This window comes from Sminthopsis crassicaudata, chromosome 2 (assembly GCF_048593235.1).
Source record: "Sminthopsis crassicaudata isolate SCR6 chromosome 2, ASM4859323v1, whole genome shotgun sequence".
Classification (NCBI taxonomy): Eukaryota; Metazoa; Chordata; class Mammalia; order Dasyuromorphia; family Dasyuridae; genus Sminthopsis; species Sminthopsis crassicaudata.
Genome location: NC_133618.1, coordinates 270,693,668 through 270,720,291, shown reverse-complemented (window position 1 = coordinate 270,720,291; position 26,624 = coordinate 270,693,668). Strand labels below are relative to the sequence as shown.

Sequence of the window (26,624 nt, the reverse complement as noted above, 5' to 3'; positions counted from 1 at the left end):
AAAACATCTCTTTGAATCTTCCCCCTTACTAATCTCTCCCTTCCAAAATGCTCTGTATTTAACTTCTCTTTGTGTTCTTCGTATTCATTAGCTTCATATTTGTGCTATATATATTTTCCCATGTACTGGTCTCCTCTAGGATTGTTTCATTCTCTGTATTTGTATCCCCAATGCCTACCAATGCCTGGCACATGACAAGCACTTAATAAATACTTGCTGATGACTGATATGCTCTCTCCTCCCAATACAGTGTAAGCTCCATAAATGTTTTGTTTTTGCTTTTTGTAGCCTCAATGCCTGGCAAATTACCAATTAAAGCATGATGGTTGAAATGAAATGAAATGAACATTACTGCCTAAATCATCTTCCTTTTAAGAAGTACTTTGGAACAACCCAAATTCCACAGGTTGGCAACTCCTCATCCACACTGCCCTGCACCATGCTTGCATGTGATCAATACACAAGAATGTTGTCAGTGAAGGGAGTGAGACCAAAGAAACAGAAGTTAAAGATGATGTCATCTTTCCTAAAAAGCTTTTATTTCTCAAGTAAAAAAATAGGTTTAGTGAGGAAGGGCAGGCAGATTTTTAAAGCAATTTATCTTGGCAGATATGTTGATCTTAGTAGAGGTTGACTTCTTAGTATGTGGTTTTTCAGAAATGTTTGTTCTCATTCCCTGCTGCTTGCCTAGTAGACATTTCTTGTACTCATCAATCTCAAGCTCATTCCATCTCTTTCTCCCTGTCTCAGGAGTTTCTATCCCATGTCTGCTGAATCTGTTTTTGTCCCAGTTTTCCATAAGGCTCCTATAGAACATGGTGTCAAAGCCTATTCTGGTTCCCTTAGATCAAAGTAAACTTTTATACTAACAAACTTAATTCCTTTTACTTGCTTTGGATTGATTTCACTCATTAGTTTGTAATTAATTTATATCTCCAAGTATGATGGCAACTAATAATGAATATTACATTACTCTCCTTTTCTAGTAATTTAAGGTTATAGGATCACAGGATTTTAGAACTGTAAGGAATCTTAGATATCATTCTAAGTCCAACTCCATCATTTTGCAAGTAGGAAAACAGACCCAGAGATATTATAAAGTAAGACTTAGGACTAGAACCCAGATTTATCAGGATTCACTTACTCACCTGGCAGGTCACAGCCAGTGTGTGACAAATTTGTGTCTTCCCAGTTCGAAATTCCCCAAATATCTCTGTGATAGACCCAGTCTCAATCCCTCCTAAAGGAGCAATTAAAAAAGATACCACATTACAAGTTAAATTAGCAATTTACTTATGGATCTATCTACAGGAGAGGTACAGAACTGAGATAATGAAAATTCTATATGCATGCATGCATGCACCCATCTATCCAGGATACTACTATAGTCAATGGAGGCAGTGATATGTAACAAATCCAGTTGAAGCCAGTCCTCAAAGATTATGTAAATAAAGAATGAAAAAACAAAATAGTGGTGAAATATATAAGGAAATGGCAAAAGTCAGACCCGAGCAGGTAGAAACTTGAAAAACAATGTTTTTTCAAGAGTGAGCAGATTCAGGATAACTATAGCTTTCCAAGGAACTCATGAATCGTATCATGTGCCCGAGTGACTCTGTCATAGGACTGAATACTGAAAGGTACTTTAGAAATGATGTAATGAATGCCTCTCATCTTAAAAGTGAGGAAATTGGAGAAATGACCTGTTCAAGTAATCAGTAAGTAACAGAGCCAGGATTTGCATCTACAGTCTGTTCTATATCCAGTACCCTAACCTAAAGCACACGATAAGGGCAGAAAAACTTGGTAGAATTTTAACCAGCCACAATATTTCAGCCTTGGAACTAAAATTATAGAACTAAAAGCAAGAAGGTAACTCAAACCTTTTTAAAAAATCAAACTTTTTTTTTTCAATCAACAAAAACCCCCTTCCTACCCCTCCTATTGGTTCTGAATTTCTTAAACTATTAAGCTAAACACTGGACTTCTTCAGTTATTTGTTTTCATCTTGTCTTTGTATCTCCAGTGCCTAGTAGAGTGCTTGACATAGAGCAAGTATTCAATAAATGATCATTGATTGATAAGACTGATATTCAAATAATCCCTGTAATCACAGATAGTATTTTGTGTTTCATGTAGACTATCAGGTTCTTCTTTTTCATGTAGACTATTAGGTTCTTCTTTCCAGCATCTTTATTCTTTCACCAAAGTCCTCTTCACAATCCTCAAGAAAACAAACAATAAGCCAAAGTGTACTTTCCAATCTCTTCTTTTGCCCTACTTTCCATTCTTCTCTCCCACAAGTGTACAAAATGGGGCCAAAGCATGATAAATGTGGAAATATGTTTAGAAAAATTACATATGTTTAATCTACATTGGATTACTTACTGTATAGGGGAAGGAGAGGTGGGGAGCAAAGGAGAAAAATATGGAACACAAGGTTTTGCTAGGGTAGATATTGAAAATTATCTTTGCATGTATTTGAAAATTATTATTTAAAAAAAAAAGAAGAAAAAAAAAAACCCAATATGGGGCCAAGAGATTACCACCTTGGAGCAGTTTGTCGAGCTCTTTGGAGCCAGTGGTGATCTGTATCATTTCTGACCGCTGCTGATGAAATTCAGTTGCAGTGGTGAAACCCATTGGGACCAATTTAGCCGCCTCAGCCTGGCAAAAATGGAGGAGATGGGAAGTTAAGTCATTCTAAAGCTGTACATGAGACAAACAGGAATACTATGGGTAGGGAAGATAAGTACAGGACATCATTCCTGAATCTTTACCAAAAACAACCCAAATACCAGAATTTCAAGAAAGAACTATTAATCATGATTAAAACATAAATTAATCTCTAGGACCACAGGAGATTAATTTTAAGATAAAATAAAATCTCTCAGATAGAGAATTTCAGTCACTGCTTCTCTATAATTTCAACAACTGTGTTCCTTATAGCTTTCAAATGACAAGCTACTGTCCCCAATTTGAAGATCAGAATGAAGACATCCACCTGGGAGAAAAGTATATCTCCAATTTCTTTATTTGTTTGAGTTTTCCTATCTTCTGCAAAGCAGAAAGAGTACAAGTGTTAAGATTCAAGTTGTAGGAGTTTTAGTAAGACCGCCTGCAAAATCTTGGCTATGATAGATATAAATGGAAAGGGGGAATCATACTGATATACTACATGAAATTTGACTCTACTGGGTCAATCAGTATAAAGCCACTGCACTAGCAAACTATTATTTAAGGAAAATTTAATTTAACTTCGAACTGAAAATTATTACTCAGACTTTGGAGATAAATTTCCATGAAAGAATCTGGCAGCTATTCCATGAGGTCTTTAATACTTCCCTCTTAACTACTCTGAATTCAAATTTTTATATTTTGGAAGCAATAGCAAAAAACTTCAGATGTTTTTAATATTTATGCATTCTTCATATTGACACTACAATGACAGCTCTACTTGTGAAAGATCCTATGAAGGAAAATGTCTTAATTGTATAGGGACAAACCATTATCATAATCCAAAAGGAAAAAAAGACAAGCATGGTCCTTGACTTATTTCATCATTCACAGTATAAAATGGCTGACATCAATGCAAACAAAAATATAAGTATATGTAGGTCAATCTATATTGACACTACAATAATTCTGCACATATTTATTTAGTAGAGATTTGGATTTATGCATTTAATAAAGCATAACAGTGATGTGATTTGCATATCTGAAACTCCCCTGCTGAAATTTGCTCACTGACAGAAGCTGGTGCCCAGAGAGAAGGAGCAACACATTTCATAGACCCCTGCTGGCCCAGTCAATACTACAAATATTCTTTTAATGAGGCACTAAGCACTTAGAACCTTTTTATTTTCAATTAGCATTATTTTAACAAACATTCATTTGATAGCAGTACTAACTCCACATTTCAAGGGATAGTAACATCTTTATACTTAGAATTCAAATTAGAAATTGCTTACACTGCCCATACTGTCAGCTAGCAAGTTTTATTAAATAACTGAAGTAAAGAGTTGAAACAATGCTTCAATAGTGAAGGCCAAAGAAACAGAAATTCCCATGAAGTAGCAGACTGTTCTTTTGAAGGACACCAGTGACTTTCTTACTGACAAACTTAGTGACCTTTTTTTAGTCTTTATATTCCTTGACCTCATTATAGTATTTTAAGCAGTCTACCTGCTACAAGTGGAAAGATTTTTGCTAGATTTGGTATCAGAGGTAGCTATAGCTAGAGAACAATGAGTCTTAACTGCTGTTGCTGTTCAGTCATTTCAGTTTCTTACTCTTCATAACCCCATTTGGGGTTTTCTTGGTAGAGATATTGGAGTGGTTTGCCATTTCCTTCTCCAGTTCATTTGACAGATAAGGAAACTGAGGCAAAAAGGATTAAATGACTTGTCCAGAGTCACACAGTTACTAAGTGTCTGAGGCCAGATTTGAACTTATGATGATGAGTCTTCCTTACTCCAGGCCTGATACTCTCTCCATTGTTCTACTAACTGCCATGAACCTGGAGTTCAATCCCTACACTGTCATTTATTAACTTTAAGAATTTGGGCATATTGCTTCCCCTCGCTTGATCTCAGTTTCCTCATGTGAAATGAGGGGAATGGACTCTGCAATTACTTTAAGCTAAATACTTTCAAGGATTATGTGATGAAATTATGTGGGGAAATCAAATGCAGAGATATCATGCTGACAGGGAGAATGGATTTTAAAGTGAGTATTAGTATCAAAGATTTGATTTTTAAATTATGTCTCAAATTTTTGTAAGGGGACAGAGATATGTCTCTGATGTTATAATTGTAGACAATGAAAAATTAAGATTTTGTAATAAAGGACTAGAACCTAGATGTGTTTAATACAATTTAGACGTAAAATACTGAAGGAATATATTTAAATAAAATATAATTATGTGGGGTCATTATTACTCAAATAGAGCTGTGATTTTATAGATTTTAGAATTTTCTTTGATGTGTTCATTTTGACCCACCATTCTTGCCCAACAGGGTGATTTTTATCAATATCCCATCAGATAGGGAGAAGACACATCCACATTCTGAGAGCCTTCTTCAATTTCTCTTGACATCGCAAACATATCAGTGGAACACTGAGATTAGTTACCATTAGCCTTTACTCTCACAACAGGATCATGCACACCATTTTCTCTCTTAATTACATATTTGCTACAGTTTAAAAATTCCATTGCTTCTTTCATGTTCAATTTTCTTGTTCACATTTGCATTCGTTTTAGCCTGCTTTCCTTTACCATGTGCTTCTATGTTATTTTACTCAATACAAAAGTATATTATTAAAAACTGAAATTTTAAAACACTAGAAACAGATCAGAGAGGTAAAAATGGTGACAGGGAACCATTGATGTCAATCAACAGAAAATAGTTAAAGTACTGGACAGAGATAAGAGGTAAGTTCAAATCTTGTGTTTGCCATGACTGTGACTTTGGGTAGACCACTCCATCATGATGAATTAAAGTTCCACCATTAAAAAAAAAAAAAAAAAAAAAAAGTCCTACTATGATTTATCGTAAGGATTAAGAGATAATGGATATGAAAATAATTTTTTAAAAATATACTATATTATATAAATGTTAAGGATTATTAAGTCACCATCTCACATGTAGTCAGGGAAGACTGTCATTTGTCATAGTTTATTAAGGTGAATGAAACCAGACACATTTAAATCACATTCCCCTTTCACTATCAAGAAGGTGAGCAGGCTCTAAGATCAGATTGATGAATTATACCCATACAGAGCTTAATGAATACAAGATTCAGATATTAAATCAATAAATGGCTTTCTAAACTGTGAGGCCACAATACACGGAAAGATAAGATATATTTGATGTTTTCTTTGCCACTGGGAAGATTAGAGGCAAGAATTATAATTATTTTGTAGTATTCTTCCCTCATGGAGACTTAGAGAGCTTTATACAACTCAGCCTCTAATCCTTAGAGTATTATATTTAGAAAGCAAATTACAATGAGCCCCAAAGGGAGGAGAGAGCTTTTTCTGAACCCAAATCAACAGATATGTGAAAGCAGTAAGAAGGTCATCAGAATTCCTAATGGGGAAGTTGACCGAGGGCACAGCTTATCCAGCATGGACTAATAACAAGTTAGAATTAACCAATCTACTCCATTGATAGCTTTAACAACTGACTCAGCCCTCAAATTCAACAGTGAATTACAAATGAAAAGCCCATTAATGCCTCCCTAGTTCAATTGAGTAGTGCTTACCAGGATCTTATCAGCTTTGGCTTCACTAATGCCTTTAATATTTATTAGTTCCTTCTTTGGTGCATAGGCAACAGCCTCAACTGTGTGGTATCCAGCGTCTTCCAATTTCTTCAAGTCATTAGCATTTATGCCACATTGCTGCAAGGGAAGAGAACCATTTAAAATGGCTTTATCATTAACCCTTCAGAATAGGCATTTCTCCAGAACAAACTGAATACTTAGTTCTTATTACTGGTTTAGAAAGCATAAGATAGAAAGCTGAGACTGAGTATTAGCAATTAAAGAATGAAAACTAGTCCCACAAGCACATCCTAGTTAATGATCACAGTTGAAAATAAACAATATGGTCACAGTAAAACTCAGAATGTTATTTACAATCTTCATACTTAATGACTAACTACATATTTGTTTGTTTGCAAAAGAAGCTGTGGAATCTGAGGAAAAACACAACACAACACAATAACAATACTCCTGAGCTGGAAATCTAAAGCTGAGTCTGAGTGACCTCATCCAATTACTCAAATCTCTATGCTTAAGTTTCCTGATCTGACAACTGGAGTTAAGGCATCAGTATTTAAAGGTATCCAGAAAGACCAAATCAAATAAGATGAAATTTGACAGAGATGTAAAATTCTACATTAGAGTTAAAAAAGATCAACTTCACAAGATAGGGAACAGGTAGCTAAATAACAGTTTGCATAAAATCTCTGAGGAGATTTAGAGGGCTAAGTGAGTTCAATGAGAGAAGTACAGCAGAGCCAGAATGTGAATGTAATTCTAGCCTTCATCAAAAGGGGCTTATTATATAGCAGAAGTGGCAACCCTCTCCTAGAACAAGATTAAAAAGTAACTGGGAAATGTTTAAAAAAATAAGTAAAAATGCAATACCACACAGCTAATGTTACTTTGTAGCTTCCTAAGTCAATATGTGGCTCACAGGATCCATTCACTGGTATTTGTACAGGACATAGGATGTGAGCCTCTAACTGTATTCTGCTCCAGTTGAGCCACATTTGAAATATTAGATTGAGCTCTGGACATGCCTTAAGAAGGACATCCTCTTCAGAACTGAATTATAAATTCCTCAGAGCAGTTATAATCTAACTGCTCAATTGCATCTGCATAGTCTGCTGGCCTCAATAAGGCATGCTTCCCCAGAAGCAAGGACAAAACAAGAGCCCAGCCTTCTTCTTGATTTTGGGTGGCTAAGTGAGTTGAACAGATGTTGATAGACTGTGATATTCATAGTAAATTTCATTAAACTTTTGTTTAATTTACACATAGATTTACCTAGATTTACACATAGGGGGTCATCTTTGACTCAAGCCCACCTCAGCTATAAATCTTGTCATTTCTGTGACCCAACATCTCATCTGACCGCTTCTTGCTCCTCATAGTCACTCCTACCTCTCACCTGGACTATTGTGGAGCCCCTAATTGATTTCTCTTCTTCTTCCTCTATTAAGCTGTCAAGGTGTGATTTTCCTAAAGCACACATAACCACTTCACTTCTCTGCTCTATTAATCAACTCTATGATCAGATGTTATTTTACCTTTATCTCATCTATTTTTACCTGAGTTTCATAAGGTACTCCATTATAAATACAATAGGTACAGGGTCTAGACCAAAGCTTTCATTGGTGAAGAAATGGCCTTCTTTACCCATTGTTACACTATCAGTACATAAAAAAACCAAAGCCAAAACCCAGGGGTTCTCAAACTACGGCCCTCTGGCCAGATGTGGCCTGTTAAGGACGTTTATGCGGCCTGCCGAGTTATGGCAAATGGGCTGAAGGGCAGAGACAGAGTGTGAGTTTTTGTTTTTACTATAGTCCAGCCCTCCAACAGTGTGAGGGACAGTGAACTGGTCCCCTATTTAAAAAGTTTGAGGACCACTGCCAAAACCAACCAACCAAACCAAAAACCCTGAGCACACCCCTCTCCATATGTAGATATTTATTTATATTTTAAAATACATAAATATATATAGAGAATTTTTTTATTTTTTTTTTTACTAACAGGGATCAAAAAAGTTTGAAGACCATTGATATAGATGGCAGTGACTAGGATGGTGAAGGGGCTGGATAGCATACTGATATAAGGACCAGGTAAAGGAACTTGGAATGGTCAGCTTAGAAAAGAGGAAACATTATTGGGGGTGTGTGACGGAGGAGGATGGTGCCTATGAAACATGACAGGTGGCTTCCATTAACTAAGAGGCTATTAGATAGAAGAAGCATTAGACTTAATCTATTTGGTCTTAGAAGACAGAATTAGGATCAAAGGACATTACAAAAAGATAGCTCTTCTAGAGATGCTTCAGAAAGTTATAGGTTGTCCCTTACCAGAGGCTTCAAGTGAAGACTAGATAACAATTTACTGGGAGTGCTGCAGAGAGAATTACTAGATAGTACAGAATTACTAGATAGATGGTCTCTGAAATCCTTTGTAGTTTGATACTATAATTCCGGGATCATACCTCATCTACCTATTACATAAAGCTACTGGAATGATGTTATATTTTATAGCAAAGAATATCAAGCACCAGAATATGAATTATAAATTTCTACACTTTTATAAGAACAATCCCAATATGTTGTTTTAGAATAGCAGATAATGGACAACTGATAGCGAATTCATTTCTTAGGCATCAGAAATTGATTTGCATCATCAAGAAAGAATAATTTGTAAAAACAACACTATAGGTTTATGCCAGTTAACTTTTTTGTTTTGACCCTAAACAAAGTTTTTTTTTTTTATACTAAAGCTTAAAAAGGAAATGAAATAGGTAATTTCTAGTTTATAAAACTTGCATGAGAGATAAGGAAGAATTTCAAATTATGCAAAATAAGAAACCCCAATTCCATATTCAGATAGGCCATGATGTGTGGCAGTTATGCCTGAGCAATAAATGCCAATGGCTCTTTTTTCTTGCCTCTAGGATCAAATATAAATTCCTGTCTGACATTTACACACACACATACATACACACACACACACCCCTCTGTGTGCCTTTGCACCATCTACTCCCTCATTCCTAGGATATATGATCTTTAGCAGTTTGGTCACCTAGCAACAGTAGTGAGGACCTCCCTCCCACTCTGGCTCCCAGGATTCTGCAGCTGATACTGCTGCTCCAAAAAGGGATAAATAGTTTAAGAAGGAAGGTCATTGCCAGTCCAATGGCTCTATTCTTCCTGGCTTAAAAAGGATATGTCCTGGCCAGAAGATCATTCAAGTCCCTTCTATAGATCCTCAACAATTCTAATCTGAGTCTGACCAGAGGTTGATAACCAGTTGAACAGATAAGAGCTGTGATTTTCTTATTAGATAAATATGACATAATCCACCAAAAACAATTCCAGACTTACATCTTGAGTACATACCTCCAGTCGTGAAATAGGCTGTGGGCCAATGTTCTCTTCTTCCACTGAGGTGTCTGCACTAGCTTCAAATTGCATCTGCACAGCCATTGTCCTGAGTGTTTGGTGCTGAGAAACATAAGTATCAGAAGATTACAGATAGCAAAGGGGCTTCACTTGCATTACCTTGATACCTACAAACATACAAAGATTTGCTCAAGAGTTTTCTACAGACTGACATCACTCTCTACCTCTCCCCTCTTCAGCTCAGCTCCTTCAAAAAGCAGTCTTTCCATCTTTTACAAAGAGAAGCCATTCCTTCTTGTGATATCCAACACCATTAAAGTCCATGTCCTACTAGATGCTATCTACCTCCTTAGTTTACAGGAAAGAAACAACTTTCATTAAAAAAAAAAAAAAAAAAAATTCTTACTAGGTCCCACCATTCACACAAGACACCAGCATATTTTTCTCCTTTTCTCAGACAAACTCCTTAAGAAAGGAGTCCATGCCCAACAGGATGAATACAGAGAGGCTTGGAGAGACTTACATCAACTGATGCTGAGTGAAACAAGCAGAACTAGGAGATCATTATATACTTCAACAATGATACTGTATGAGGATGTATTCTGATGGAAATGGATATCTTCAACATAGAGAAGAGCTAATTCAATTCCAATTGATCAATGATGGACAGAATCAGCTATACCCAGAGAAGGAACACTGGGAAATGAGTGTAAACTGTTAGCATTTTTTCTTTTTCTCCCCAGATTGTTTTTACCTTCCGAATCCAATTCTTCCTTTGCAAAAACAACAAAAAAAAAATGTGGTTCTGCACATATATATTGTACCTAGGATATACTATAACATATTTAATATGTATGGGAATGCCTGCCATCTAGGGGAGGGGGTGGAGGAAAGGAGGGGAAAAATTCGGAACAGAAGGGAGTACAAGGGTTATCCTTGTTGTAAAAAAATTACCTATGCGTATGTACTGTCAAAAATATTATAATTATAAAATAGATAAAAAAAAAAAAAAAAGAAAGGAGTCCATGCTTATTGCCTCTACTTTCTCTTCTCTATCTATTACAACCTAGCTTCCAACCTCACTCAACTGAAATTGTTCTCTCCAAAGTCACCAACGCTAAATAAGTTGCCCTTTTTAGAACCTGGAAGATGGTTCATACTATAATTAAAACATTGTAAAGAAAGACAATTTTGAAAGAAAAGACATAAGAGCTCTGATCAATGCAATGTTCAACCAAAATTCCAGAAGACAGATCATGGATCTTAATCCTATCTCCTACTTCTTGAGAAAATAATGAAGAAGAAATACAGAATGAGACATAAATTTTTTGACACAGCCCAGCCCATATGTGGATCCCATTTTGTCTGACTACTTATTTGTTATGAGAGGGTATTTATTATTTACTTAGTTATTTATTAGGGGGCTGGGAAAGAAGATGATATAATGGTGATGCCAAAAGAGAAAAAGAAAGAAAAGATTAATGAAACACCAACAAAACATAACATTAGACAGTTTAGAAATGCAAACAAGTAGAACAGTAACAGAATTACTGTTAAATGTATTATATATTTTAAAAACCAAGTTGTATATGAGCGAGATTTGTTTTATACGCAGCTCTCTTTTTCAGTTCGATGTAATATATAATGATATTTATTGAATATTATCAAGTTCTGCTGAGTGAAATGAATAGAACCAGAAGATCGCTGTACACTTCAATGCTGTATGAAGATGTATTCTGATGGAAGTGGATATCTTCAACATAAAAAAGATCCAACTCACTTCCAGTTGATCAATGATGGACAGAAACAACTACACCCAGAGAAGGAACACTGGGAAGTGAATGTAAATTGTTAGCACTACTGTCTATCTATCCAGGTTACTTATATCTTCGGAATCTAATACTTAATGTGCAACAAGAAAATGGTATTTATACACATATATTGTATCTAGGTTATATTGTAACACATGTAAAATGTATGGGATTGCCTGTCATCGGGAGGGAGGGAGTGGAGGAAGGGGGAGGAATAATTTGGAAAAATGAATACAAGGGATAATATTATTTTAAAAAATTACTCATGCATATATACTGTGGAAAAAAATTCTAAATAAATAAAAGAAAAAAAAAGAATATTATCAAATTCATGATTTAAAAAATGAATAAATCTTTTATCAATCTTCAGGCTTCTTGACTTTTCTAAAGTATTTGACATTGCTGACTATCTGCTTCTGCTGGATATTCTTTTTATTCTGTGGGTTTTCATGACATCGCTCTTTTGGTTCTCTTTCTGCCAGTCTGAAAGGCTCTTCTTTAAGTCTCCTTTACTGGATCATCACTCAGATCATAGTCACTGATTGCTGATGCCTCCCAAGATTCTGTTCTAAGCCCTTTTCTCTCTAGATTTTCTCACTTAGTGACCTCAACAGCTTCCACAGGCTCAATTAACATCTCTGTGAAGTCAACTCCATATATTTTGTTGTAGTTCAGTGTCCAATTTGGACTCTGTAGTGACCCCCCAAGGAATCATCTCTCACTAATACTGTCCATGGTTTTGATGTTGTTGTTGTTGTTGTTGTTGTTGTTTTTTGAAGCAAAGATACTGGAATGGCTTTCTTTCTTTCTCCAATGAATTAAAGCAAACAGTTAAGTGACTTGCCTAGGGTCACATAGGTAGTGGGTGTCTGAAGCCTGGTTTGAACTCAGGTCTTCCTGACTCCCAGCCACTCTGTTCACTGAGTTACAAAAATCCCTCCTGAGCTCCAGTTCCATATCACCAAGTGCCAACTGGGCATTTTGAACTGGAAGTCCCATGGCTACCTCAAACCTAATATGTCTAAAACAGAACTCAATCTTTTTTTCCTCCCCCAAACCCACACCAATTCTGAATTTCTATATTACTATCAAGGACACCGGCACCTTCCCAGTCACCTAGGTTTAAAACCTCAGTATCATCCTCAATTCTTCATTCTCCCTAGAGGTCTCAAATCTATATCCTTCTTTTTTTGCTGAGGCAATTGGGATTAAGTGACTTGCCCAGGGTCACTGTCAGGAAGTGTTAAGTATCTGAGGCCAGATTTGAACTTAGGTCCCCCTAATTTCAGGGCTGGTGTTCTATCTACTACACCAATTAGCTACCCCCTATACTCTTCTTTTTACCCAAACAGTCAAAACCCTTGTTCAGGTCCCTGTCATCTCTCATTTGGATTCAATGGTCTCTAAGGTTTTAAATATATGATCCTATAATTAGTAATTACACAGCAGGTATTTAATAAATGTTAGTTAATTGACTGTCCAGCAGTCTCTTGCCTTTTAAACATATATGTTCCCCAAAGCTGTATCCTCAGTCCTTTTACTACTTCTATACTTTCTCCAGTGGTGATTTTATTAGCTTTCATCGATTCAATCATTCAATATTATTATTAAGTCTTGTTCTTTCCATGGAATTTCAGCCCCACATCTCCCAACTATTTTCAGGCCACCTTCATTTCTAAATCTTCTTATCAAGCTCAATAAGCCCAATAAGCTTCCTCCCAAACCTGTCTTTCTTCCCTATTTATGCTAATGGCACCACCATCCTCCCAGTTACGTGAGGACTCAATTTTGCTGTCATTTTTTACTATTCCTGTTCTTTACCCTTCATATCCAAATAATTTGCAAGTTTTACAGATTCTATTCCATAATATCTTATGTTCTTCTCCTTTTTTAGGAATATTACCACACTCTAGTTCAGGCCTTTGCCACAACAACTCTTTCACTGGTGCTTTCCTCAATTGATTTAATATATACTGATCTGTGCTAAGTGTTGCATTCTCCTATACTGTGCCCACCACCACCACCACTCTTACCCCAGAAAGATGAAAGCATCTTGAAGGCAAGGACTATTTTTTTTTCCATCTCTGTATCCCAACGCTAGGCACAGTGCCTTATACTTAATACAAATTTATTAAATGAATGAACTCTCACCTGAATACTCTCTTATATCATGCTCCCTCTCTCCCCTCTCCAATCCTACATGCTTCTTTCAAAATAATCTTCCTTAGGAACAGACCCCCCAAATTTTTAGAGGCTTCCTACAAAATTTAATTCTACTAGATTGACTAGAGGATAAAATATACCTTCCTAAAACTGACCTTTTAATCCCTACAATTTGGCTAAAAGCTACCCTTCCAGATGCATTACTCTTTTCCCCTCACTCTACATTCTATCCACACTGGATTCTAGGCTCTTCCCCAGAACTTGACACATCTTATATGACTATTTGCTCAGGCTGCCCCCATCCCTTGAACTTACTTTCTCATCTTTACTTTTGTTTTATGACTTTCTATACAATCACATTATGGAATCCTACTTAGTTACTCATCTGCTTCTATTCAGTTTAACTCAAGAAAAGAAGTGACTGTGTTTTCACTATCCCAGCTAAATCAATCAAATAGCACTTATTAAGTCCCTTCTCTGTCTCAGGCACTGTGATAGGAGCTAGATTGTATTTGGAGACAGGAGACCTCCCTTGATTCTCCTAACTTATTGCTTGTATGGGCTTGTGCAAGTAACCCCTCTAAGCTTTAGTTTCCTTATCTAGAAAATGAGGTCTGTATTGAACTCAACCTCTGAGATTCTTCTCAGCTCCAAAATAAAATCTTATGATCTGACCAGTTACTTCCTAGTTAACAGCTTCCTTAAAAATCTTTAGTAGATCCTTATTACTTTTGAGATAAAAGCTTAATAGAGCATTTCAAGTGCCCTACAATCTGGTTCTCATGTATCTTTTGATTCATTTCCTGTTATTCCCCGATCTCCTCCTCCGGCTCACTCTTTGTTCTCCTCAACTAAGACTTAGCTGTCCATAACTTTCCTCTTATAAAGGTACTTCATATCTGCCATAACCGCTTTCTACTTTTTTAGGATTACTTGTTTCCTTTAAGGCTTACCTCTTATGAGAGGTCTTTCTCTGTTTCTCCCGCATGTCACCTTCTCAACTTTCCCTCTTGAAATTACTTTGTCTTACTTAGTACACATCTTTTATTTGTTGATCTGTGTATTCTATCTTCCTACCCATCATCAGACCACAAGCTTCTTAACAACAGGGATTGCTTTAGTATTCCCAAAACCTAGAAAGGGTGGTAGTATCTTACACATAGTAGATACTTAAATAATGTGAACTTTAATCCTAAGACTCCCTCTGTTTGTATATCCTAATTAATTGGCTGGCAGAGTCAGAAATAAAAAAATAGTCAGGTCTAATATGATAAAAGTATATTTTCGTGAGAGAGAATGCCAAAATCTTATGTATTAATTCCAAATCATATAAAATAAATGATAGAAGCAAAAGGATATGCTGCATGTTTTTAAATATGTAAAAAGCTTTAAGGTTTATTGCATTTGGCAATTTAATTATTTTACTTTGTCTCAAATAACTGCAGATCACAATAACTATCATCATGACCTCTAACTCAGGATTCTTCAAATCTAATCTCTTTTCTTCCCATCTAGCATCACTCTCCTCCTAGCTACAAATCCTCATAGTGAACTCCACTCCTCTCTCACTCATAATTCCACTCTCATATTATGATCAACAAGTTCATCAATGTACTATCCTCTTGAATCCCTTGCACTTTTTGTCTTATCTGCCCATCGCTGTGAAACTTAACAAAAACCAACTCCAGATTATTCCCACCATTAGTTCACTACTTCTTTCCCCTTTCTCTCAGCATCCCAGGAGAGTATCTCACCTCTTTACCAAGAATAGAGGACATTCAACCTAAATTTCCTTTTCTTCCCTATTTCCACACTTGGAAATCTCTCTACATTATTACTCTTTTCCTCCTTTGCTCTGATCTCCAAGGAAGATGTGTACCTTCTTGCTAAAACCATCCCTTTTACTTTTGTCCCTGACTAAATCACCTCCTCACTCCTCTGAGATATTTTCCTTTTAATTATTCAATAATTTTCAAACACCATCAACTAGCATTTACTTAAATGTTAAGTACCTTATCTGTCATATAGTTCTTAGAAGCCTACAAATATGCTTTTCCAATCCTTAAATTAAAAACAACAAAACAAGAACCTTTTCTTCCCTAGAAGCTATTATCATTTCTTTCTTTACTCACAAATTCCTGTAATTTCTAGATTTTAATATCAAGTATCATATTACTAAAAAAAATTAGAAGAGAAGCAGATCAAATACTTCTCATTGGTATCAAACAAGTGATTAAATTACCAAAGATAAAATAAATAAGTGATTACTCAAAACTAAAAAGCTTGTCTACAAACAAAACGAATGCAACAGGAATAAGGGAAGAGGTCAATAAACAATTAACAGATATAGATAAATAGATGGAGAAATAGATCTATGACAAATAAATATATGATTCCAAAAGATAAGTGATCAAAGGACACAAACAGAACACAGACTTGTAACAATCACATGGAAAGAATGCTCCAAATCACTAATAAGAGAAATGTAAATCAAAACAACTCTGAGGTTTCACCTCATACTTTATAAAACTGGCAAAGATGACAAAAGATATTTCTTCAGCATTAGAGGGATGATGGGAAGAAAGGCTTATTAGTGCATTGTTGGTAAAGCTGTGCATTGGCAAAACCATTCTGGAAATAATTTGGTATTATGCAAAGTCAATAAAATATTCATGCCTTTTAACCTAGAGATTCTGTTACAAAGCTGACCTCATGCCAGGAAGGTCACTGATAAGAAGAAAGCTTCATATGCAACAAAATAGTAATCCTGTTTGTGATAGCAAAGAGTTGGAAACAAAGTAGTTACCCATAGATTGGGGAAATGACAATCATTGGTACATTAAGGTAATGGAATGTGCTATAAGACCCGAAGAATGTGAAGAGAAGAGTATAGAGAAGCATGGAAAGATGTACATACACTGATACAAAATGAAGCAGTCAAGAAGCAAACACAATGACTACAACAATGTATACAGAAAAAACTACAAATGTATCTATATATCCACACAAAGTGCAAAATTACAAAGAACAAGCACGACTTGAAAGAATATAAGACAGCTCTAACCCATTTCTTTACACAAAAGTGGGATGTCTACAAGTATTGTACACTGTGCATATTTTCTGACTTTTTTGTTGTATTGCTCAGTTATGTTGATTGACACCCTTTCTTTTCCCCTTTTTGACTTCTAAAATACTATTGATTATATGAATGCTCTGTGGGGATAGTTGTTGGGGGTACTATTGTGATATAAAAGATATCAATAAAAAATTCATTTAAAAAGTCATTTCTGCTCATTGCTTCAATATGCTCCTTAACGTCTTGCAATTTGGCTTCTTCCCCAACAGAACCTGTCCTCGCTGAGATGCAGTGAGTGACTCTAAACTACTCATTCCAATCATGCCTCTAATTCACTATCTGGTAATACAGTATATAGTGTTCAGTAGGTGCACTAAAGAGCAAAGGCCAGACTACCTAAGGATCCAGAAGTCTCCCACTACTTCCTGCGAATCATCCCAACAATTTATAAAAAGACGTAGCGGAGAATGCCACAGAATAGAAAGCATGGTTGGATGATCTACAGAACGATAGGAGCCCTAGAAGGAGTATCTGTCTTAATGAGATCACAGACCCACAGCCGATTATCTAGTATACACTTATTAGACTGTTAAATGCACGGGCGCTGGAGTCTCCTCTAAACTTTCCAACTCTTACAGCAGCTCCGTTCTGCACACAACAGGTGCCTAACTAGTTGAATAAATTATCGATCTAAACAGGGAGATAATGGGAAATCTCACAAAAACACATTTGGCAGAAGTGGCAAACCTGAAAGTTGTAGACTTTACAAAGAAATGGGCCAGCAAACGGGCCACAATGTGCACAGTAACACCAGAACAATAACAAAGCACTTTGAAAGACTTAGGGATTCCCAGAGGAGCCAGGACCACAGAGGGTCAGGGATCCGGGGCCCGTACTTTACACAAGGTAGTTGCTCTGCTCCGTTACCCATCACCGTGGAGAGGAAAGGAGTGGCAAAGAAAGGGGGGTTTTGTTAATGGGGGGAGGAAGCCCAACAACAAACGGGGCAGTTTGGGTGAAGCGCCACGGGCCGGAGAGTCACGAGACAACCCGAGGGGCGGGATGCTAATGACCAGCCTCCAAACCGCAGGAAACGTCGCTACCTTCGGGGCACTGCGGCTGAAATCCCTGACCCACTGGTGGTTACGGTTCTGAGACTCAGTCTCTCGAGGAACGGGGCTGGATTAGAGGCCTCTCGAGTCCCTGCCAGCTTTCCGGCTGGGAAGCCGCGGGCACCCGGCCTCGCGGTTCAGTATCACGGCCAGGGCCCCGCCTCGAGCACCAAAGGGCGCTCGGCGGGACAGTCGGGAGAGGCAACAGCCAGAACTGACCGCTCATCCGAGGGGCGCCTTACTTACTTCGACCACAGTCCGCGAACTCCGATTTCGGTCCCGTCCTATCCCGCCTCCACAGCGGGCCTTCGGCCGCTCACTTCGCCAGCGACTTTCGCGTTTGGAAATCCCGCTAAACTCAGAGCTCCGAGGTTACGCCGGGGTCACGCACGCGCCGCGCGGCTCCGCCCTATGCCATGTTGTACTTCAGCCACTGACCTTTCGGGAGTTCATAGCGATTTTTAAACTAGAGAAGTTAAGCCACAACCGTCACTTGCCTCCACCACTGCAGTAGAGACCCAAAGCAAAAGTCAGGGCGGGGGACGTATAAAGGGGATGCTACCCACTTCCGCGTTCCCTTTCCAGCGTGAATGACTACAACTCCCAGTATCAAAGTAGTGGGTGTGAGCTAGGATTGTTAACTCCCAGCGTGCACTGTGTCTGCCTGGAACTACAACTCCCAGCATGCATTGCCACGGACTGATCTAAGGTTTTAGTGTCCCTCCCTTCCCCCCTCTCCCGCCCCCCCCCCCCCTTCCCCGGCTGGGCCTAGCGAGTTTTGTCGGTGTTTCCTACAGGGATGACAACTAGGTTTAGCTAGTGCTTGCAGATTGGGGGGGAGGGGAGGGGAGACGAGACAATGAAGGAGCACAAGTACTAAGGTTGTACTAAGGTTGTAAGCCTAGATGGAGTGGGAGGATGTCAGAAAAGGGCCCGGCTTTGGTGAAAGGCAGCTGGTCTATATACAATTTGAGATGCTTCTGGGTTGTCCTCTCAGCATGGCCGGCCGGGTGCTCAAGATCGAAGGGACAAGGGATCGGCTAGCTAGTGGGTGTCCCAAAAATCTTAGTGCATCTGAACTATGGTGGTGGTCTTTTTAATTTTTTTCAGTGCCTATAAGCTTCCGTACTTAAAACGATATTACATTTTTTGAACACTTGGTAGATTTGAGAACCATCTTCAAAAAGATAATAGTTGAACCCAAGGGAGATGATGACATCACCAATGGAGAAAATCGTCAAGCAGGTATTTTGGACCCTCCATTCTCACTCACCCGCAGCATATCCAATGGTCAGTTGTCAGGTCTTCACCTTAACTTCTCATTATCTGTCTCTGTCCCCTTCCGGCACTCACACAACCATCACCCTACTTCTGGCTCTTGTCCCCTCACACCCGGACTATCACAGTGGCCTATTTGGTTTGCTTCAAGTCTCTGCTCTTTCTAAACCATCCTTCCTAGAAATAGCAAAATGATTTCAATAAAGGATGAATCTGTTCTTCTGATTCCCTAGTTCAAAAATCTCTAATGGTTGCCTCTTTTAAGGCAAAATATAAATTGGATTTTTAAAAGGCTTTAAAAACTTTTCACAATGTGGTTCTATCTTACCTTTTTTCTAGGCATCTTTAACCTTGACTTCCCTTTATACACACAGTTCAAGTGATTTTCCTAAATCATTTCCTACCTGGCTGATTTCCCGACTTCATCATTGTCTCCATTAACTCATTTTTCTGAAAGATAGCATCTGCTCTGAAACATACCTCCTCAGTTCTCAGTATTTCATACCACACTCAGTCAAGATCAGCACCCCGATCCCAAGATCATTCTCTCCCATTGATTAGAATTGGTGGAAGGCCTATGTCAAAAAACTCTCCCAGATCCTCCATCTGGGCTTAGCCCAGGGCTGTTGTCTCATCATTTCCCATCTAGCTCCTGGTCTTCTTTAATTCCCTACTCTACTTTCCTATTCCATAAACTACAGTGCCTTATTATTTCTAAGATCAACCGAATGAAGTAGAATGGGGAGCTTTCAGTCTGATTTGCATCTATAACTTTCCACAAGTATTGTCTCTGCTATTAGAAAGTGACCTCCCTGAGAGCAGGCACTTACTTTTGCTTTTCTGTTTGTATTCCCAATGTTTCACAGATAACAAGTCATCAAACTTTATTCATATATCCAAAATCCTCTATTTGGCATTTAAATACCTTCACTATCTGTCCTCAACCCACCTTTCCATCTTTATTACACATTACTCTTTTGTCCAGTCCAACTAGCCTTATGATCTTGTACCATTATGGCTTCTATCTTCTTGATTTTGGATTGGTTGTCTCCAGTGCCTGGAATACTCTACCTCTTAGAACCCTGAATCCTTCCAGGCTCAGAGTTCAAGATCATCTCCTACTTAAGACCTTTCTTTATTCTGCTTCCCTCCTCCAAATTATTTCATATTTTCTGTACATGCAAAATATGTATAGGTATGAGTCTCCCAATTAGTTCATTAACTCCTAAAGAATGAGAAGTGTTTTACTTGTATTTTTTTCTCCACTTCCTGATACATCTTCATGAATGCTTGTTGATTGATGATTCAGAAAGAGATTGAGAAGAATGGCCAGATAGGTGAAGAATCAGGAGAGAGAGATATCTTGAAAACCCAGAGAAGATGAAGTTAATCAACAGTGTCATATGCAGAGAGGTCATAAAGATTAGAACTGAGAAAAGGCCCTTGCTTTTGATGGTTTCTTCTTTTAATATATTAATCTTGGATCTCATTCTGTCCTATCTTCTGCGGAAATTTGCCCATTTCTTATTCCCTATCTTTAATTTTCAATTTGTTTTTCATGAGCTTATTATCTACTATTTGTAAACATGTCCCCACTTTTCCCCCACTGTTAGGAAACCATCACTTGATCCTTTATCTTCTCTCTAGAGTTCATCTTAAAATAAGATGCCTACGTGCACTGTTTCCAGTTTCTTACCTCACCTTTAAAATTCTTGCATGCTGGCTTTGAAGTTGCATTCAATTGAAACTTCACTCTTTAAGGTTCTTAGTGATCTATTAGTTGCCCAATTTGCTGGATTTATCCTTAATGACACTAAATTATTTTCCACTGTTACTGATCCCCATTGTTCCGAGTTTTATGGTTCTGTTCTCTCCTAGTTCTCTTATCAGAAAGGTATTTCTTCAGTCTCTTTGCTGGATATTCTCCATAACTAGCTGCCTGCCTGTGTGTGTGTGAATCTGTCCTTTTTCTCTTTTTATATTTCCTCTCTTGCTGTTGTCATCAGCTCCTATAAGTTCAGATGCCATCTCTAGACAGACAGCTCTCAAATCTATAGAGTCCAAGTCTTTTTTCTCTTAACTACAGTCCCACAGGGCCAACTACATCTCCAACTGACTCTCTGTTAGGAATCCCAAACTCAACAATGTCCACAGTAGAACTCATTACATCTCTTGAAGGTAACACTCTTTTTCCTATCAAACATATATTTATATTTATTTAGTGTTAACCTTTCCCTCTCATTGACTCCTCCAACTCAATGAATTGCCAAGTTTTGTCCATTCTGATTATGTAATATATAATATTTCTACTCATAAGGCCAGCAATGCCTTTGACTCTTAGCTCTCTTGTTGACTGTGATAAAAAAAAACCAAAAAACCTTTTAAATGGTCTTCCTGCCTCAGCTCTCTGTTCTTCCCAAACCAGTTTTCATATAGATGCCAAAGAGATAGCCTTCAAATTAGAGGTCTGATCCTGTCATTTTCTAGTTCTAAAAGCTCCAGTGGTTTCCTCTTTAAGATAAAATACAAACCTGCCTGTTTGGCTTTTAAGCCTTTCATAATCTGACTCCTTTCCAATCTCCATTGCCTATGACTCCATTTCACACACTAAGCTGAATGAATGCATGAATGAAAAATAATTAAGTGCATACCTATTATATATATATTATTATGTATTATATATATATTATTATATATACTATATTATATATACTATTATATACCTAACATTTTCCTAATCTCCGGAGATATATATGCAGTACCAACTAGTTTGCTCTTCCCTGAATGGGACATTTCATCCTCTCCTTACATTCCTTTGTCTTCCATGCCTGGAATGCTCTACTTCTTTTACCTCCACTTCTTAGAATCCCAAACTTCCTTGAAAGCTTATATGAATTGCTATTTCCTAGCTATGTGGATTGATCCAGATATTCCAAAAAAAAATTAATTTGGAACTGTGACCAATTAGTCACTAAATTGTGCATACCCTTTAATTCAGGGATAAACTACTAAACCTATACCCCTAATATATCAAAGAGAAAGAAAAAAAGCCTAAATGTTCAAAAAATAGTTATAGCAGCTCATTTTGCTATATCAAACAATAGAAAACTAAGGGGATACCCATCAATTGGAGCATATTTGATAAATTTTGGTATGTGAATGTAATAGAATATTATCTGACTAAAAGAAATAACAAAAAACCTGAGATTTCTGTGAATTAATTCAAAGTAAAGAAAGTGGAACCAGGAGAACAATTTATATAGTAACATTAGTGTTGAAAAGACAAGCAACTTTGAAAGACTTAAGAATTTTGATCAGCAATTCTCAACCATAATTCCAGAGGACTAAAGAGAAACCATATTACATTCTTCCTGAGAAGAAGGTGATGGACTCAAGTTGCAGAATGAGAAATGCATTTTTTTATGAGGCTAAAATGGAGGCTTGTTTTTCTTGACTATATATATTTATTACAAGGGTTTTTTTTTTCTTTTTACCTTATGAGGGAAAAGGGAGGGAAAATAGTAATAAGGTTATTTTAAAAAATAAAATTGAATTATTATACAATTTTTAAATTTATAAGAGGAAGCAAAGCTAAGGCAGTTTTGAAAGTCACATGTTTTGTTAAACCTGTATTGGAATTCTTGGTATCTTGGGGATGGGTTGGGGGAGGAGAACAGTTTGGAACACAAAATTTTGTAAAGGTGAATGTTGAAAACTCTTTGTATGTATTTGGAAAAATAAAATACTACTGTTCGATTTAGCTATACATGTGTAGATATATATGGTTTGATGAGGTTCATGGCAATGCAGAGTTGAGGTGTGGGAATCTCCTTCTGGTCAGTGTAGGTCCTTTGTAAAAGAATTCACAAACCCGAAAAGTTTGAATGGCAAAAGGGAAGTTTTATTCTGTTGGCACTGAGAAGTCAGTCTTGCTAGGAAGACTGATCTCTGAGTTGCAAGATCCTGGTAGAGAAATCCTAGCAGAGAAATAACAAAAGGTTTAACACTGAGAAGAGAATGTCTTCACAGCAAGCCAAGGAGAGAGAGGTTCCTTGACAAGGAATAGTTCTACTTTGGACATTCTGTAAAAATATGAGGCTAGCTTTCAAGTTGAAAAGAAAGACAATGCCTGCCCAGGCCTAGATACTTATCAATATCAGGACCAGATTTCCAATTGAATGAAAATCACTTTGAAGGCTTTTCCCCAGAATTTTAATTGAATTTTAATGGGGATCCAACTATCAATGAGGGCCTTAAAAAGGCCCAGTCTGGGAAATATACACTCTCATTGACTCTATGGATCCTGGGAGACCAGGAATCTCCCTTCTTTTACAGATCAAAAGGGGACAAAATTTTAGAGTGATAATTTTACAGATTAAAGGGAACACAGTTTCATGCCTCTGCTTCGCCCCCCAGTTTCATGTTTTATAAAGCATGCCCAGTTTGTTGACTTCAAAATAAAAAATAATTTTTTAAAGCATAGAAAATAAAAGTTCAAAAGGAAATCTAGATAAGCAGGACAGCTCTGAAAGTAACATGTTAAATTTAGTATATACTTTTTAAAAATCTGCATATAATAGAGATTTGAAGTTTCACATATAATCCCCTTTTCCTGTTCTATTTTTGTATATGAAAGTTTGCTTTTTTAGGGGTGTTTGTGAAGTTCAGAAAAAAAGAAATAAAAATTTCCAAAAATCAATTGCCACCTCCAGAAAGCCTATGCTATAGATCCTCACATTTTCTAATCCTAACCTCATGCTGGTAATTTTTTGGTATATAGTTTATTTTTTATGTACATGTTCTTTACTCCTGGAAAAATACAAGGTTCTTGAATCCCAAAAATTTTTTTTGATTTTTGTCTTTGTGTCAACAGTTCCCAGTACAGTGCCTGGCACATAACCTATTTTTCTTAGTAAAATACTTGTTGAGTAAATGACACTTGAAAAGAACAATATCCATTTAATGATCAGGTCAGATATCAAATTACAAGGATTTGAAGTAGTAAGAAGGGAGGAAGGGGAAACCAATGTGTTCAGATGGGTTTTGCTAGGATTTGGGCTGTGAAATGGAGGAGATACTTAGGACAATAATTTGAGGGAATGAAAGGGTAATCATAATGGTTTGAGAGAATGTAAGGTGGTGGTTGTTTTTAAGCCTGTGGGGAGAGTTGGGCACATGTGTAGACAGAAGGAAAGGCATCAATAAAGAGATTAAAAAATGGAGATAGGGGATAATTGAGGGACCCATCTGCTGGAGAAGATGAGAGGGTATAAATGAGAGGTGAAAACAAGACACAGAGACAATTATAACAAATTATTCTAATTATGTGAAACTGAAAACATTAACAACTGTAAGATAAGAAAGGAGGTGGTCAATTAGGAAAAAAAACTATCAGGTCTTGCAATATAGTGGATAGAGCAATATAGTGGAATTATGAAGATCTCACTATCTGTGTAGCTATGGGAAAGTCACTTCTGTGCTTCAGTTTCCTTATCTGTGAAATGGATAATAGTACTACACTCACACCTCACAGGGTTGTAAGGAGGATAAAATGAAATAATATTTATAGAGCTCTTTGCAAACCTGAAGTACTATGTAAGTCTATTATTACTATTATCTGTGATAAGAGCTTTATATCACAAAGTAGACAACTAGCAAATACATAACGCAAAATGATATTTTTAATAAAGAAATGATAAAAGATATGAACAGTTCTCAAAAGAATTAACCATATTATAACCATGCATCCAAATATTAGCAATTATGTGAAAGAATGATTCAAACCCCTAATAATAGTAATGCAAATCAAAATGAATCTGACCATTTCATCTCCCAGCTAAGTAAATTAGTAAAAATAACAGAAGGAGGAAATGATCAGTGTCAGAAAGTAATTAGTGATGAGTGGAGTTATGAATTAATGCTGTTTTCTGAAGAACAATTTGGAGTTGTGCAAATAAAGAGACTGAAATGTCCCTATTCTTTGAACTAGAGAGAGCTCACTGTTATGAATATTCCCCAAAGAGGACTTTGGCAAAAAAAAAAAAAAAAAAAAAAAAAAAAAAAAAAAAAAACAACCAAAGTTCATATGAACACTAAAATATTAGAGTAGTACTTTAGCAAGAACTGGAAACCAAGTTGATGCAAACAAATTGCATAAGAAATAGCAATCAGGATGAATGTAGAGAAGCATAGAAAAATTATATGAAATTGATGAATCTGGAAATATGTTTAGAAGAATTGCAAATGTTTAATCTATATTGCGTTGCTTGATGTCTATGGGAGGAGGCTGGGGAAAAGGAAGAAGAAAAAGTTGGATCACAAACTTTTGCAGAAGTGAATGTTGTTGAAAACTATCTTCACATGTACTTGGTAAAATGAAAAATTTTAAAAATAATTATGTGAACTGATGCAAAGGAGTAACAGAAAAAAATCCACAACAATGTAAATAGAACAGTAAAAACTGAATGTTGTAAAATTATACAGTCCTCAAAAGTAGAAATGAGTAGATGATTAATTCCGCTCCTCTTTTGCAGAGGTCAGAGTTTATGTGTAACAGTTTATAATTTCAGATTTATTTAAATTTTTTGATTGATTTTATAAATATTTTTCTTTTCCTTTTGTTAATTTTTTTTTAATCACAAAGGATGTTTTCTGGGTGGGAGCAAGGTAGGGTAATATAAAAATAAAAGGAATAAATACAAAACTATTTAAAAATAAGTAAAAAGGTTAGCCTTGATCAGGAGGGCTGGTTCATTAGAAATTAAGATGAGGAAAAAGAGAATAGGATATATCCAGAGGTTTTGAAAGAAGAGGGAACTCATGACCAATAACTTTGCTTTTTTATAGTAAAATATGAAGTGAGGTTCCCTGCTGAGAAAAAGGAGGAAGCAATATGAAAGACTGGAGGATTGAAAAGTAGATTTAGAACAGATTTCATTAGGAACGCAAAAGAAAGCCAGTTTGAAATGATATCCTTTTGTTTTCTTTTGTTTGTTCTCTTCCCAGAATTCGAATAGACCTTGTGGTCAAGCTACATTTTTTCTGAAACTATGGTTAGAGTTGTGGAGCTACTGTTTCACTGTGCTTGTGTCCTAGTCATCCCTAGATCCATAAAATTCTTTATCACTGGAATCTTTTTATTCATATTTTCAGTTTTATGTCTTGAATTATAATTTTTTTAGGGGTAAGGACCAGGCTCCAACTTTATTGCACACTTGGATGGAATAGTAGGACCTTGTTTGGTCCCAATCCAATTGTTTTGCTGTTAGTCCTCCTCTTACTCATGACTGTTATATACAATTATCTCTTCCACATTGTAGGAATAGAAGGATGGTATCACCCTCCATCTGAAAAAAATCTATCAAAACCATGAATGGAGTAAGTCTTGATGTGAAAGGGATAACTGTATAAAGTACTACCAAGTTACAGGTTTCCATACCATATATCCTCTGTGTACAGGAACCTGCAAGGCCATCAGGGGAAGTACTTGCCAGTTTGTTGCAAACTTTCAGAGACTGATTACTGTCCA

The 26,624-nt window shown here is 36.7% G+C and overlaps 1 protein-coding gene across 1 annotated transcript in view; it reads right to left on the bottom strand.

Annotated features, from left to right (window-relative positions):
* The window catches only part of RAD51 (RAD51 recombinase), a 37,228-nt gene extending 18,890 nt beyond the window's left edge, over nucleotides 1-18,338 (bottom strand). The window contains exons 1-5 of the mRNA XM_074289304.1: nucleotides 18,065-18,338; nucleotides 9,654-9,758; nucleotides 6,268-6,405; nucleotides 2,550-2,667; nucleotides 1,149-1,240 (exon numbers count right to left, since the gene is read on the bottom strand). Of these exons, the coding sequence (XP_074145405.1) occupies nucleotides 1,149-1,240; nucleotides 2,550-2,667; nucleotides 6,268-6,405; nucleotides 9,654-9,740 (435 nt within the window). The 5' untranslated portion in view covers nucleotides 9,741-9,758; nucleotides 18,065-18,338. The remainder of the gene's footprint in view (nucleotides 1-1,148; nucleotides 1,241-2,549; nucleotides 2,668-6,267; nucleotides 6,406-9,653; nucleotides 9,759-18,064) is intronic.
* Nucleotides 18,339-26,624: the final 8,286 nt, after the last annotated feature.